Raw genomic sequence first — 11,636 nt, 5'->3', positions numbered from 1 at the left:
AATTGGGGTTTGGTACCCCAAAATTGGGATTTTGTACCCCAGAATTGGGGTTTGGTACCCCAAAATTGGGATTTTGTACCCAAAATTGGGATTTTGTACCCCAAAATTGGGGGTTGGCACCCCAAAATTGGGATTTTGTACCCCAAAACTGGGGGTTGGTACCCCAAAATTGGGATTTTGTACCCCAAAATTGGATTTTGTACCCCAAAATTGGAATTTTGTACCCCAAAATTGGAATTTTGTACCCCAAAATTGGGGGTTGGCACCCCAAAATTGGGATTTTGTACCCCAGAATTGGGGGTTGGCACCCCAAAATTGGATTTTGTACCCCAAAATTGGATTTTGTACTCCAAAAATGGGATTTTTGTACCCCAAAATTGAGGGTTAGTACCCCAAAATTGGGATTTTGTACCCCAAAATTGGGGGTTGGTACCCCAAAATTGGATTTTGTACCCCAAAATTGGGATTTTGTACCCCAAAATTGGGGGTTGGCACCCCAAAATTGGGATTTTGTACCCAAAATTGGGGGTTGGCACCCCAAAATTGGGATTTTGTACCCCAAAATTGGATTTTGTACTCCAAAAATGGGATTTTTGTACCCCAAAATTGAGATTTTGTACCCCAAAATTGGATTTTGTACCCAAAATTGGGGGTTGGCACCCCAAAATTGGATTTTGTAACCCAAAATTGGATTTTGTACCCCAAAATTGGGGGTTGGCACCCCAAAATTGGATTTTGTAACCCAAAATTGAGATTTTGTACCCAAAATTGGGATTTTGCACCCCAAAATTGGGGGTTGGTACCCAAAATTGGGATTTTGTACCCCAAAATTGGGGGTTGGCACCCCAAAATTGGATTTTGTACCCCAATTTCTCCCTCTGGTCTAATTTCCAAATTTTTCCCAGTCTAAATTCTCCTTTTTTCTGTCTCAAAAATCTCAATTTTTGCCTTAAAATTCTCCTCCTTGTACTAATCCCCACCCTAAATCCCCACCTTTGTTCCTCATTTTTACCCCAAAATCCTCAATTTCTACCCCAAAATCCTCACTTTTATCCCAAAAATCCTCAATTCCCACCCAAAAATATTCCATTTTTACCCCAAAATTCTCAATTCCCACCCCAAAATCCCAATCCTAAAATTCTCCTCCCTGTCCCAAACTTCCAATCCCATCCCAGTTCCTATTTTTACACCGAATTCCTCAATTTCTCCCCAAAATCTTCAATTCTTGCCCCAAAATTCTGAATTTCTCCTCAAAATCCTCAATTCTGCCCCAAAATTCTCCTCCTTGTACTAAACCCCACCCCAAATCCCACTTTTGTACACCAAAAATTGGGATTTTTTACCCTCAAATCGGGATTTTGTACCCAAAAATTGGGATTTGGTATGGAAAATTGGTAATTTCTACCCCAAAATTGGCATTTTGCACCTCAAAAATGGCATTTTGTATCCCAAAATTGGGACTTTGTACCCCAAAAATGAAATTTGTACTGAAAATTGGGACTTTGCACCCCGAAATTGGGAATTTGGACCCCAAAATTGGGAATTTGTACCCCAAAATTGGGATTTTTAACACTAAAATTGGGAATTTGTACCCCAAAATTGGGAATTTGTACCCCAATTTCTTCCTGTGGTCGAATTTCCAAATTTTTCCCAGTCTAAATTCTCCTTTTTTCTGTCTCAAAATCTCAATTTTTGCCCTAAAATTCTTCTTCCTGTACTAAATTCCCACTCCAAATTCCCTCAATTCTGTTCCAAATCCCACCTCAGTCCCCATTTTTACCCCAAATTCCTCAATTCTCCCCCAAAATCCTCAATTCCCGCCCCAAAATTTTTTTCCTTGTCCTAAATCCCCCAAATATCCCAAATTCCACCTCAGTTCCCATTTTAACCCCCAAAATCCTCAATTTCTGCCCAAAATCTTCAACTCTTGCTCCAAATTTCTCCTCCTTTTACAAAACCCCGCCCCAAATCCCACTTTTGTTCCTCATTTTTACCTTAAATTCCTCAATTTCTCCCCAAATCCTCATTTCCCACCCCAAATCCATCCCCTCATCCCAAATCTCCTCTTTTGACCCCAAATCCCTTCTAAAACCCCCAAATCCTCTTTTTCTTCCCCCAAATCCCTCCCAGAACCCCAAAATCTTCATTTTCTTCCCCCAAATCCTTTCTAGAACCCCCAAATTCCCAATCCCACCCCAAATCCTCCTTTTCTTACCCCAAATCCCTTCTAGAACCCCCAAATTCCCAATCCCACCCCAAATCCTCCTTTTCTATCCCCAAATCCTTTCTAGAACCCCCAAATTCCCAATCTCACCCCAAATCCTTCTTTTCTTACCCCAAATTCCTCATTTCACCCCAAATCCCTTCTAGAACCCCCAAATCCCCTCCCTGCACCCCAAATCCTCTTTTTCTTACCCCAATTTCCTCATCCCACCCCAAATCCCACCCCAAATCCCCTCAATATTCCCCAAAACCCCAAATCCCCTCAATATTCCCCAAATCTCCCCCAAATCCCCTCAAAATCCCCCAAACTCCCTCAATATTCCCCAAATCCCCCGATCCCACCCCAAACCCCCTCAATATTTCCCAAATCTCCCCTCAATCTCCCCCAAAACCCCAAATCCCAGCCCAAATCCCCTCAATCTCCCCCAAACCTCCTCAATATTCCCCAAATTCCCTCAATCTCCCCCAAACCACCCCAAATCCCCTCAACGTCCCCCTAATCCCCCCTTTTCGGCCCCAAATCCCCAAATCTCACCCCAAATCCCCTCAATATTCCCCAAATCCCCTCAATATCCCCTCAATCCCCCTCAGCTCCCTCCTCCCCTCACGCCCCCTCCCCATCTCCCCCCGCCCCCTCCCGCCCCCCGAATCCCCCCCAAACGCCGCCGTCCCCGCCCCAAACCCCCCCGAACCCCCTTTTCTCCCTTCTCCCCACCCCGAACTCTCCCTCACGACCCCCGTCCCCATTTCGGACCCCCTCAGGACCCCCCAAATCCGCCCCAAATCCCCCCGACCCCCGCCCGGGCCCGGCCGCCATTTTACCGCGGCTCCTCCGCTCCCTCCGCTGGGGGGCGTGGCCGCGCGGTGCATGACGGGTAGCACCGCCTACCGGGTGGGAGGACCCGCGCCGCGCGCCGTTGCCAGGCGACGCCGCCAGCGTGACCACGCCACCATGATGTAACCACGCCTCCACGCTCAACCACGCCCAATCACAGCCGCCCCTCCCTCAGCTAGACCACACCCCTGCTTAAGCCACGCCTCCTTTTTACCTATTGGGATGGGGAGCTCGCGCATGGGGGCGGGGTTTGAATATATTAAAGGAGGCCACGCCCCCTGGAAACGGAGGAGGGTTGGGGGGGTTTCGGGAGGGGAATTTGGGGGGGCCTGAGGGGATTCTGGAGGATCCCGAGGGGATTTGGGGGGTCCTCGGTGCCTTTTGGGCGGTCTGAGGGGATTTAGGGGGTCCCGAGGAGATTTTGGGCGTCCCCGCTGCGTTTTAGGGAGTCCCGAGGAGATTTTGGGGGGTCTTGAGTGCGGTTTGGGGGTTCCCGAGGGGGTTTCGGGGTGTTCTGAGAGCGGTTTGGGGGCTTCCGAGGGGGTTTCGGGGGGTCCTTGGAGTGTTTGGGGGGGATCCTGAGGGGATTTTGGGGGGTTCCGGGTGCATTTTGAGGGTCCCAAGGGGATATTGGGGGATCTCCGATGCCTTTTGGGGGCTCCCGAGGGGATTTTGGGGTGTCCCGAGGGGATTTGAGGGGGTCATTAGTGCGCTTAGGAGGTCCTGAGAGGATTTTGGGGGGGTCTCGAGGGGATTTGGGAGGTCCTGGGTGTGTTTGGGGGTCCTGAGGGGAATTTGGGGATCCTCAGTGCGTTTTCGGGGGTCCTGAGAGCGGTTTGGGAGGTCCCGAGGGAATTTGGGGGGGGGCGCGAGGGGATTTTGGGGGTCCCGAGGAGATTGGGGGGGGTCCTTGGTGCGTTTGGGAGGTTTTGAGAGGATTTTGGGGGATCCAGAGGGGATTTTGGGGGTCCTTGGTACGTTTGGAAGGTCTAAAGGAAATTTTGGGGGGTCTCGAGAGGATTTTGGGGGGTCCCGAGGAGATTTATGGGGTCCTTGGTGAGTTTGAGGGGGTCCCAAAAGGATTTTTGGGGTCCTGAGTGTGTTTTGGGACTTTCCGATGGGATTTCGGGGGTCCCAGGTGCGTTTTGGGAGATCCCGAGAGGATTTTTGGGATCCCTGGTGTATTTTGAGAGGTCCTGAGGGGATTTTGGGGGGTCTTTGGTGAGTTTGGGGGTCCTGGGAGCCTTTTGGGGGATCCCGAGGGGATTTTGGGGAGTCCTTGATGTGTTTGGGGGGCTCGTGAGGGGATTTTTGGGAGGTCCCGAGAGGATTTGGGGGGGGTCCCAATGGGATTTTGGGGGTCCCCGGTGAGTTTGGGGAGACCCTGTGGGGATTTTGAGGGTCCTGGGTGCATTTTGGGGGTCCCGAGGGGATTTGGGGATCCCCTGTGCATTTTGGTGAGGGTTTTGAGGGTTTGAGACCCCCCCAGGTCATCTGACCCCCCCAAAAACCCCCAAAATCCCATGACCCCCCCAAACCTGGCCCTCGCCCAAATCCCATTCACCCCCTCCCCAATTCCCCCCAGTCCTGCCCCCATTTCCCCCCAAAATCCCCCCCAGACCCCTCCCAAATACCCCCTATCCCCTTTCTGACCCCCCAAATTCCCCCTTTCCCCCAAAAAAAAACCTCAGAGGTTCTTTGGAACAATTAAAAAGTCTCAACAACCCCCGCAAAATGTCACAATATGTGGCAGAAAATTGGGGAGCCCCCCAATTCTCACCCTAAAACCCCAATTTTCCCCTGGGGGATGTCCCTTCCCCAGCCAAAAATTCCCTTTTCTGCCCCACTCCCCCATTTTTTCCCCATCAATCCAAATTTTCCACCTTATGAACCCCAAATCCTGCTCCAAGCCCCCACATTTCCTCCCTGCACCCCAAATTTATCCTCACACCAAAAATCCCCCATTCCCGCCCCAAATCCCTCCCAATACCAAGACGGCCAAATCCCTCTCAATCCCATCCACCAAATCCCCCCAAATTTCTGCTGTTTCTGCCCCAAATCCCCCCACACCAAATTTTTTCCTTCTCCCCCTCACAATCTTCCCCTCAGAACCCCTCAAACCCCCTCAAAATCCCCCAAAACCACCGGGATCCCCCCTGACCCCCACCCAGGCCCTGCTGCCATCTGCTGGTGCCTTCCTGACCTTGCAAAAATAGAATTTACAAGAATCAAACTTACATTTTCCATCTTATGCTGTAAACTTTTTTCTCCCATGGGTTCTTGGTCCCATTGGTGAGACCAAAGGTGGAGGGAATATTTCATGGCTTTGGATTCTCCAGTTTTTTCCTCAACACTTCAACCCCACAATTTCAGATGTCTTGTTCCAAAAAGCAGTTTATTCATGGAAATATTTAGAGCAGGACCCTGATGGGACTCTTGGGCTCCTGTCATTTGTTTTGCAATTTTCCCTTTTTTTCTCATGTTTCCTGATCTTTTTCCCCCTCATGTTTCCCTCCATTTTCTCCCCTCACGTTTCCCACCATTTTTCCCTGCATTTTTCCACCCTTTCCCCCTCACATTTTCTGCCTTCTTTCCTATCACACTTCTTGCCTTTTCCCCTCATATTTACCACCTTTTCCCCCCTCATATTTCCTGCCCTTTTCTCTTGCCCTTTTTCCCCTCATGTTTCCCTTTCCCCCTCACGTTTCTCGCCCTTTTTCTCTCCTCACATTTCACTCCCTTTTCTCCCCTCATGTTTCCCGCCCTTTTCCCCCTCACATTGCCCTCTCTTTTCCCCTCACATTTTCTGCCCTTTTTCCTCTCACTCTTCCTGCCTTTCCCCTTCACATTTCTTGTCTTTTTTTCCTTGTGTTTTCCTCCCTTTTCCCCTCATTTCCCCCTCACGTTTCCCTTTTCTCCCTCACATTTCCTGCCCTTTGTCCCCTCAGGTTTTCCTCCCTTTCCCCTGCCCTTTTCCCCTCACATTTCTCACTTTCCCCCTCATTTTCTGCCCTTTTTCTTCTCACACTTCCTGCCTTTTCCCCTCATGTTTTCCGCCCTTTTTCTCACCTCACTTTTCCCATCCTTTTCCCCCCTCACATTTCCCTTTTCCCCCCTCACATTTCCCCCCTTTTCTCCCCTGTTTCTACCTTTTTCTCCCCTCACGTCTCCCACCCTTTCTCCCCTCATATTTCCTGCCATTTTTTCTCATCGCATTTTCTGCTCTTTTCCCCCTCACATTTCCCCCCTTTTCTCTCCTTGTTTCATACCTTGTCTTCCTCTCATTTCCTGTCCCTTTCACTCGGCTTTACTGTGCTTTTTGCCTTCCATTTGCTGCCTTTCCTCCCCTCACGTTTCCCGCCCTTTTCTCCCCTCACGTTTCCCGCCCTTTTTGCCCCTCACGTTTCCCGCTCTTTTCCCCTCACATTTTCTGCCCTTTTTCCTCTCACACTTTCTGCCTTTCTTCAACTCTGTTCCCACCCTTTTTCCCCTCAGACTTCCCACACTTTCCCCCTAATTTTTTTTCCATTTTCTTCTCTTTTCGCCATCCCTCCCCTTTCCCCCCACATTTCTTACCTTTTCCCCCTCACATTCCCCACCATTTTCTCCCTCACATTCCCCACACTTTTCCTCCCTTTTGCCCCCTCACAGACACTCAGCAGCTCATTAGGAAGCACAAATGTCCCTTTAACGACAACACCTCTGCTGCTCAGAGTGACCCTGAGATACTTTAGAAAGTCTCTTTTCCCAGCCTGGTGGTTGAAGAAGGAGTCAGAACTCTTCATTTCTCGGTCTTAAGGTTGTTTATTGTATCTTATCTATAAAATTATTTCTCCTGTCCAGCCGAGATCCACTCAGCAGGACAGACAGAAGCACTCTGCCTCCCCCAGGGCGGTGTTATCTTTTTATACTAAAAACTGCGTGGACAATATTTACAATTACTTCCCAATACCTATCACCTGTGTTAGACAGCGCGCTTCTACTGTAAACCAATCTGTGAGTGCCAACATCACAGCAGAAGATGGAGGCCAAGAAGAAGAAGGAGAAAGGCTGGACACACCCAGATCCCTCCATCTTGCCCCCTGAACCCCCATTCCAAAAACTTCAAATATCTATTTTTCCACCCTGTGATAAACTCACTATCATTCGACTTAAACTTTCATGGCTTGTAATTCTTCATATAAGGTTGGTGATTGTTTTTTCCAAGGGCTAAATCAAAGGCACAGGGGGGTCTTGGGCTCCCTCATCTAATACAGAACAAAGCTTGCTCTTACCCTTCCTTTAACCATTAATATATTTGTAAAAACATTTTTTTATAATCCTTTACATTTAAATTCAAACTGAATTTGGCCTCCCTAATTTTTTTCCTACATGCTCTAGCAGCTCCCCTCAATACTTCCTGAGAGACCTGACCCTCCCTCCAAAGAATATAAATCCTCCTTTTATTCCAAAGTTCCTTTAAAACCTCGTAGCCCATCCAAGCTGGATGTTTACCTCATGAACTCATTTTTTGTCCCACAGTGACGTTTGATTCTTGTGCCCACAAGATCTTTGTTTTTAGCACGTCCATCTTTCCTGAACTCCTTTGTTTTCAAGGACTGCTTCCCAAGGAACTTTCTGAACAAATCTCCTGAATAGGCCAGAGTTTGCCCTCTGGAAGTGCAATGTAAAAGTCTCATTGGTGCTCCTGCTCATTTCACCAAATATTGATTTAGACCAGTAACACCAGTTAAACCAGGTCTGGCAGAGAAATAAACCAGTTGCATTTATTGCAGCAGTTCTGGTAGAGAAATAAAGCAGTGACACCTGTTCCACTGGAGAATTAAACCAGTTACACCGATTACACTGGTGAATTAAACAGGTTAAACCAGTTACACCAGTTAAACTAGTTCTGGTAGAGAAATAAACCAGCTGCACCAGTTAGGCTGAGGATTTTACAACAGTTAGACTAGAGAATTAAACCAGTTAAACCAATTACCCCAGCTAAATGAGTTGTGGTAGAGAAATAAACCAGTGACACCAGTCACACGGGAGAATCAAACCACTTACAACAGTTACACAGTAGAATTAACCCAATAGAATTAACCTAGACCAATTAAACTGGTGCTGGTGGAGAAATTACCCAGTTACTCCAGTTAAACCCAGTCCCGTGCCCCTCACAGGGACCCCAAACCTGTCCCGGGGCACCCCCGGGTACCTGAGCCAAGTGTGCCCATCCCGAGCTGGGGTCACCCGAGGACTGGCGACTTTAGGGAGGCACCAAGTCTGGGTGAGTTTTGTGCCCGTTCCCACAGAATTCTGTAACGGTGCCAAAATTCCTTGGGGAGGCAGGAAGGGGCCAGGAGTGGGAGGGTTTTGGGCGGAACGGAAAGAAATGATTTCTTGGAAATGGGAGTTTTTACAGGAATGAGAATCTGAGGATCTGTGCCACGCTCAAACGGGGTGGGACCAGCAGGGAACAGCCCCTGAGGTGCTGATAAATACCGGGAGGAGACCCCAGAGAGGGGGGAGAAGGTTCTGGAGCCAGGGAGAGCCCGGAGCTGAGAAGATCTCAGAGCTGAGAGGATTCCAGAGCTGAGGAGATTTGGGAGCTGAGGAGATCCCAAGTCAGGATGGGGTTGAGCACCAGCCGCTCTGTTGAAATCCAGGTTATCAACAATACTGAGGACTTCACCCTGAGGAACGCCAGGTGAGGTCGGGGGGACATCAGAGGGACCCTCAGGGTGCTGGGGGGCAGCTCCAGGTGGGATCATCTCCAGGCTCTGGGATCATCTCCAGGGTCTGGGATCATCTCCAGGGTCTGGGATCATCTCCAGGGTTTGGGATCATCTCCAGGGTCTGGGATCATCTCCAGGGCTTGGGATCATCTCCAGGGTTTGAGATCGTCTCCATGGTTGGGATCATCTCCAGGCTCTGGGATCATCTCCAGGGTTGGGATCATCTCCAGGGCTTGGGATCATCTGCAGGGTTTGAGATCGTCTCCATGGTTGGGATCATCTCCAGGGTTGGGATCATCTCCAGGGTTGGGATCATCTCCAGGGTTTGGGATCATCTCCAGGCTCTGGGATCATCTCCAGGGTTGGGATCATCTCCAGGCTCTGGGATCATCTCCAGGCTCTGGGATCATCTCCCCGGTTTGGGATCATCTCCAGGGTTTGGGATCATCTCCATGGTTGGGATCATCTCCAGGCTCTGGGATCATCTCCAGGGTTGGGATCATCTCCAGGCTCTGGGATCATCTCCAGGCTCTGGGATCATCTCCAGGTTCTGGGATCATCTCCCAGGTCCCAGCTCCTCCCAGTGGCCCCAGCAGGTCCCGGTGGTGGTGGGACAATCTCCACGAGCTCCCACCACCCCGCTATGTCCCCAACCCCAAATTCTTCTCTCCAGGACCTACTTCCTCAGTGGCCACAGCAGCATGTCCCCACAGACCTCGGTGTCCCCGTGCTCCTCCAGCAGCTGCAAGTTCACCAACAACACCATATTCTGGGGCTGTAACGGGCTCCTGGCCTACGAGGCCGACTCCTTCACCTTGGCCATCTACTTCTCCAACCCCATGGACCACAACCTATTTGCTGCGGAGATGGGCCTGGAGCTGTCCCTGGACAGGGTCCATAGGATGGACCTGGAGTCAGCCTACCGCCGCCTGGTCAAGAGTTCCCAGAGCTCCTCCGACAGCTCCATGTTCCCCTGCATCATCCTCAAGGAATCCCAGGATCGAGCCCAGCTGAGCCATGGCCCCGTCACGGTGACGGCCACCATGGCCAGGGGCAAGAGCGCCATCATCAAGGTGGAGGTGGAGGAACGGGAGAACTCGGGCGGTGAAGCCGGGATAGGGACTGTCCTGTGTAGAAGGATGCATCCAGGAGAAGTGAGAAACCGCAAGCCCTTCAGGAGGACCTCGTGCACAGACCCGGACCTGCAAGGGCACCCTGAGAACCCTGAAGACACCCCCAGGAATCATTAAACACATCCAGAACCCTGGGGAAACATCTAGAACCCTGTAGGAATGTCTAAACCCCCACAGATACCCTTAGAACCCCACAGACACATCTAGAACCTTGTTGGCACCTTTAGAGCTCTGTAGGCATAACTGGAACCCCATAGGCACACCTAGAACCCCACAGGCACCTCTAGAACACTACAGGCACCTCTAATAACCCATAGAGATCCCTAGAACCCCATAGACTATTCCAGAACCCTATAGACACCTGTAGACACCTCTAGAACCCCATAAGTGCATATAGAACTCTGGAGACACCTATAAAACCTTGTAGGAACTTCAAGAACCCTGTAGGCACATCTAGAACCCCATAAACACCTCTAGAAGCCCCTAGGCACTGCTAGCACCCCTCACAGACCTGAGGAACCTTCAGCAGAACCTTGTGGGCACCAGGAGAACTTCAAGGGAACCACCAGGAGCTTCTGGACACCGCTGGACCCTCATGGACATCCCAGGGTTGGGGTGTCCCACCAACTTCTACTTTGTGTCCCCCCCCCCCCAGACCTCCCTCATTCCCTTTTTGCTTGGCTCAATAAAATGGGAATTTTTCCCACTTTTGAGTCACAGAGTTAAAAAATCTGGGATTCGGGATCTGGGATCTGGGGACGGTTGGGATTTGGGGGGAATTTGGGGTCTGGTGGGGGAAGAAAAGGTTGGGGAGGGTCTGGGATTTGGGGGATGTTTGAGAACGGGGGTGCCTTGGAACTGGGGGGGATCTGGGAATGGGGAGTGTGGGATTGCAGCGGGGACAGGGAGGGAACTGGGCAGGAGAAGATCTCACGTTTCCCTCCCTTTCCCCCTCACATTTCCCTCCCTTTCCCCCTTCACATTTTCCTCCATTTTCCCCCTCACATTTCCCTCCCTTTTCCCCCTCATGTTTCCCATTTCCCCCTCACATTTTCCCCCATTTTCTCCCTCACGTTTTCCTCCCTTTTACTCCCCTTCACACTTCATGCCTTTTCTCCTCACATTTCCTGACTTTTTTCCTCATTTTTTCTCCCTTCCCCCCCCTCACATTTCCCTCCCTTTTTGCCTGACATTTATCACTTTCCTCCTCATATTTTCTGCCCTTTTTCCTCTCACAATTCCTGCCTTTCCCCCTTACATTTCTTGGCTTGTTCCTTCGTGTTTTCCTCCCTTTGTCTCCCCTCACATTTCCCTCCCTTTTCTCCCCTCACGTTTTCCTCCCTTTTCCCCCTCACATTTCCCACCCCTTTTTTCCCCCTCACGTTTCCCTCCCTTTTCCCCCTCATGTTTCCCGCACTTTTCCCCTGACATTTCTCACTTTTCCCCTCACAATTTCTGCTCTTTTTCCTCTCACAGTTCTTGCCTTTTCCCCTTACATTTCCTGGCTTTTTTTCTTTGTGTTTCCCTCCCTTTCTCCCTCACGTTTCCCTCCCTTTGTCTCCCCTCACGTTTCCCTCCCTTTTCCCCCCCTCACATTTCTCCCTTTTCCTCTCACATTTTCTGCTCTTTTCTCCCCTCACATTTCCCGCCCTTTTCTCCCCTCACATTTCCTGCCCTTTCCTCCCCTCACATTTCCCGCTCTTTTCTCCCCTCACGTTTCCCGCCCTT

The 11,636-nt window shown here is 50.3% G+C and overlaps 1 protein-coding gene across 4 annotated transcripts; it reads left to right on the top strand.

The window, feature by feature from the left end:
• Positions 1-3,975: 3,975 nt before the first annotated feature.
• LOC141726712 (uncharacterized) lies at positions 3,976-10,594 on the top strand. 4 transcript variants are annotated; one of them, XM_074531706.1, is made up of 3 exons: positions 3,976-4,196; positions 8,463-8,747; positions 9,449-10,594. In XM_074531706.1, the coding sequence occupies exons 2-3, from the start codon at positions 8,671-8,673 to the stop codon at positions 10,023-10,025; spliced, it is 654 nt and encodes a 217-aa protein (XP_074387807.1). In that variant the 5' UTR covers positions 3,976-4,196; positions 8,463-8,670; the 3' UTR covers positions 10,026-10,594. The 4 variants fall into 4 exon arrangements, 3 of the variants coding, with proteins under 3 accessions (XP_074387807.1, XP_074387806.1, XP_074387805.1); XM_074531705.1 differs by having other exon boundaries at positions 3,976-4,279; XR_012577751.1 differs by lacking the exon at positions 9,449-10,594 and having other exon boundaries at positions 3,976-8,327; positions 8,463-8,670.
• Positions 10,595-11,636: the final 1,042 nt, after the last annotated feature.

The sequence above is a fragment of the Zonotrichia albicollis genome, chromosome 38, assembly GCF_047830755.1.
Source record: "Zonotrichia albicollis isolate bZonAlb1 chromosome 38, bZonAlb1.hap1, whole genome shotgun sequence".
Taxonomy (NCBI): domain Eukaryota; kingdom Metazoa; phylum Chordata; class Aves; order Passeriformes; family Passerellidae; genus Zonotrichia; species Zonotrichia albicollis.
This window is presented reverse-complemented; position numbering and strand designations above follow the sequence as displayed.

Coding starts and splice junctions, on each gene's coding strand:
- LOC141726712 (XM_074531706.1), top strand. CDS start 8,671: ATGGGGTTGAGCACCAGCCGCTCTGTTGAAATCCAGGTTATCAACAAT. Junction 8,748..9,448: donor TTCACCCTGAGGAACGCCAG/GTGAGGTCGGGG, acceptor TCTTCTCTCCAG/GACCTACTTCCTCAGTGGCC.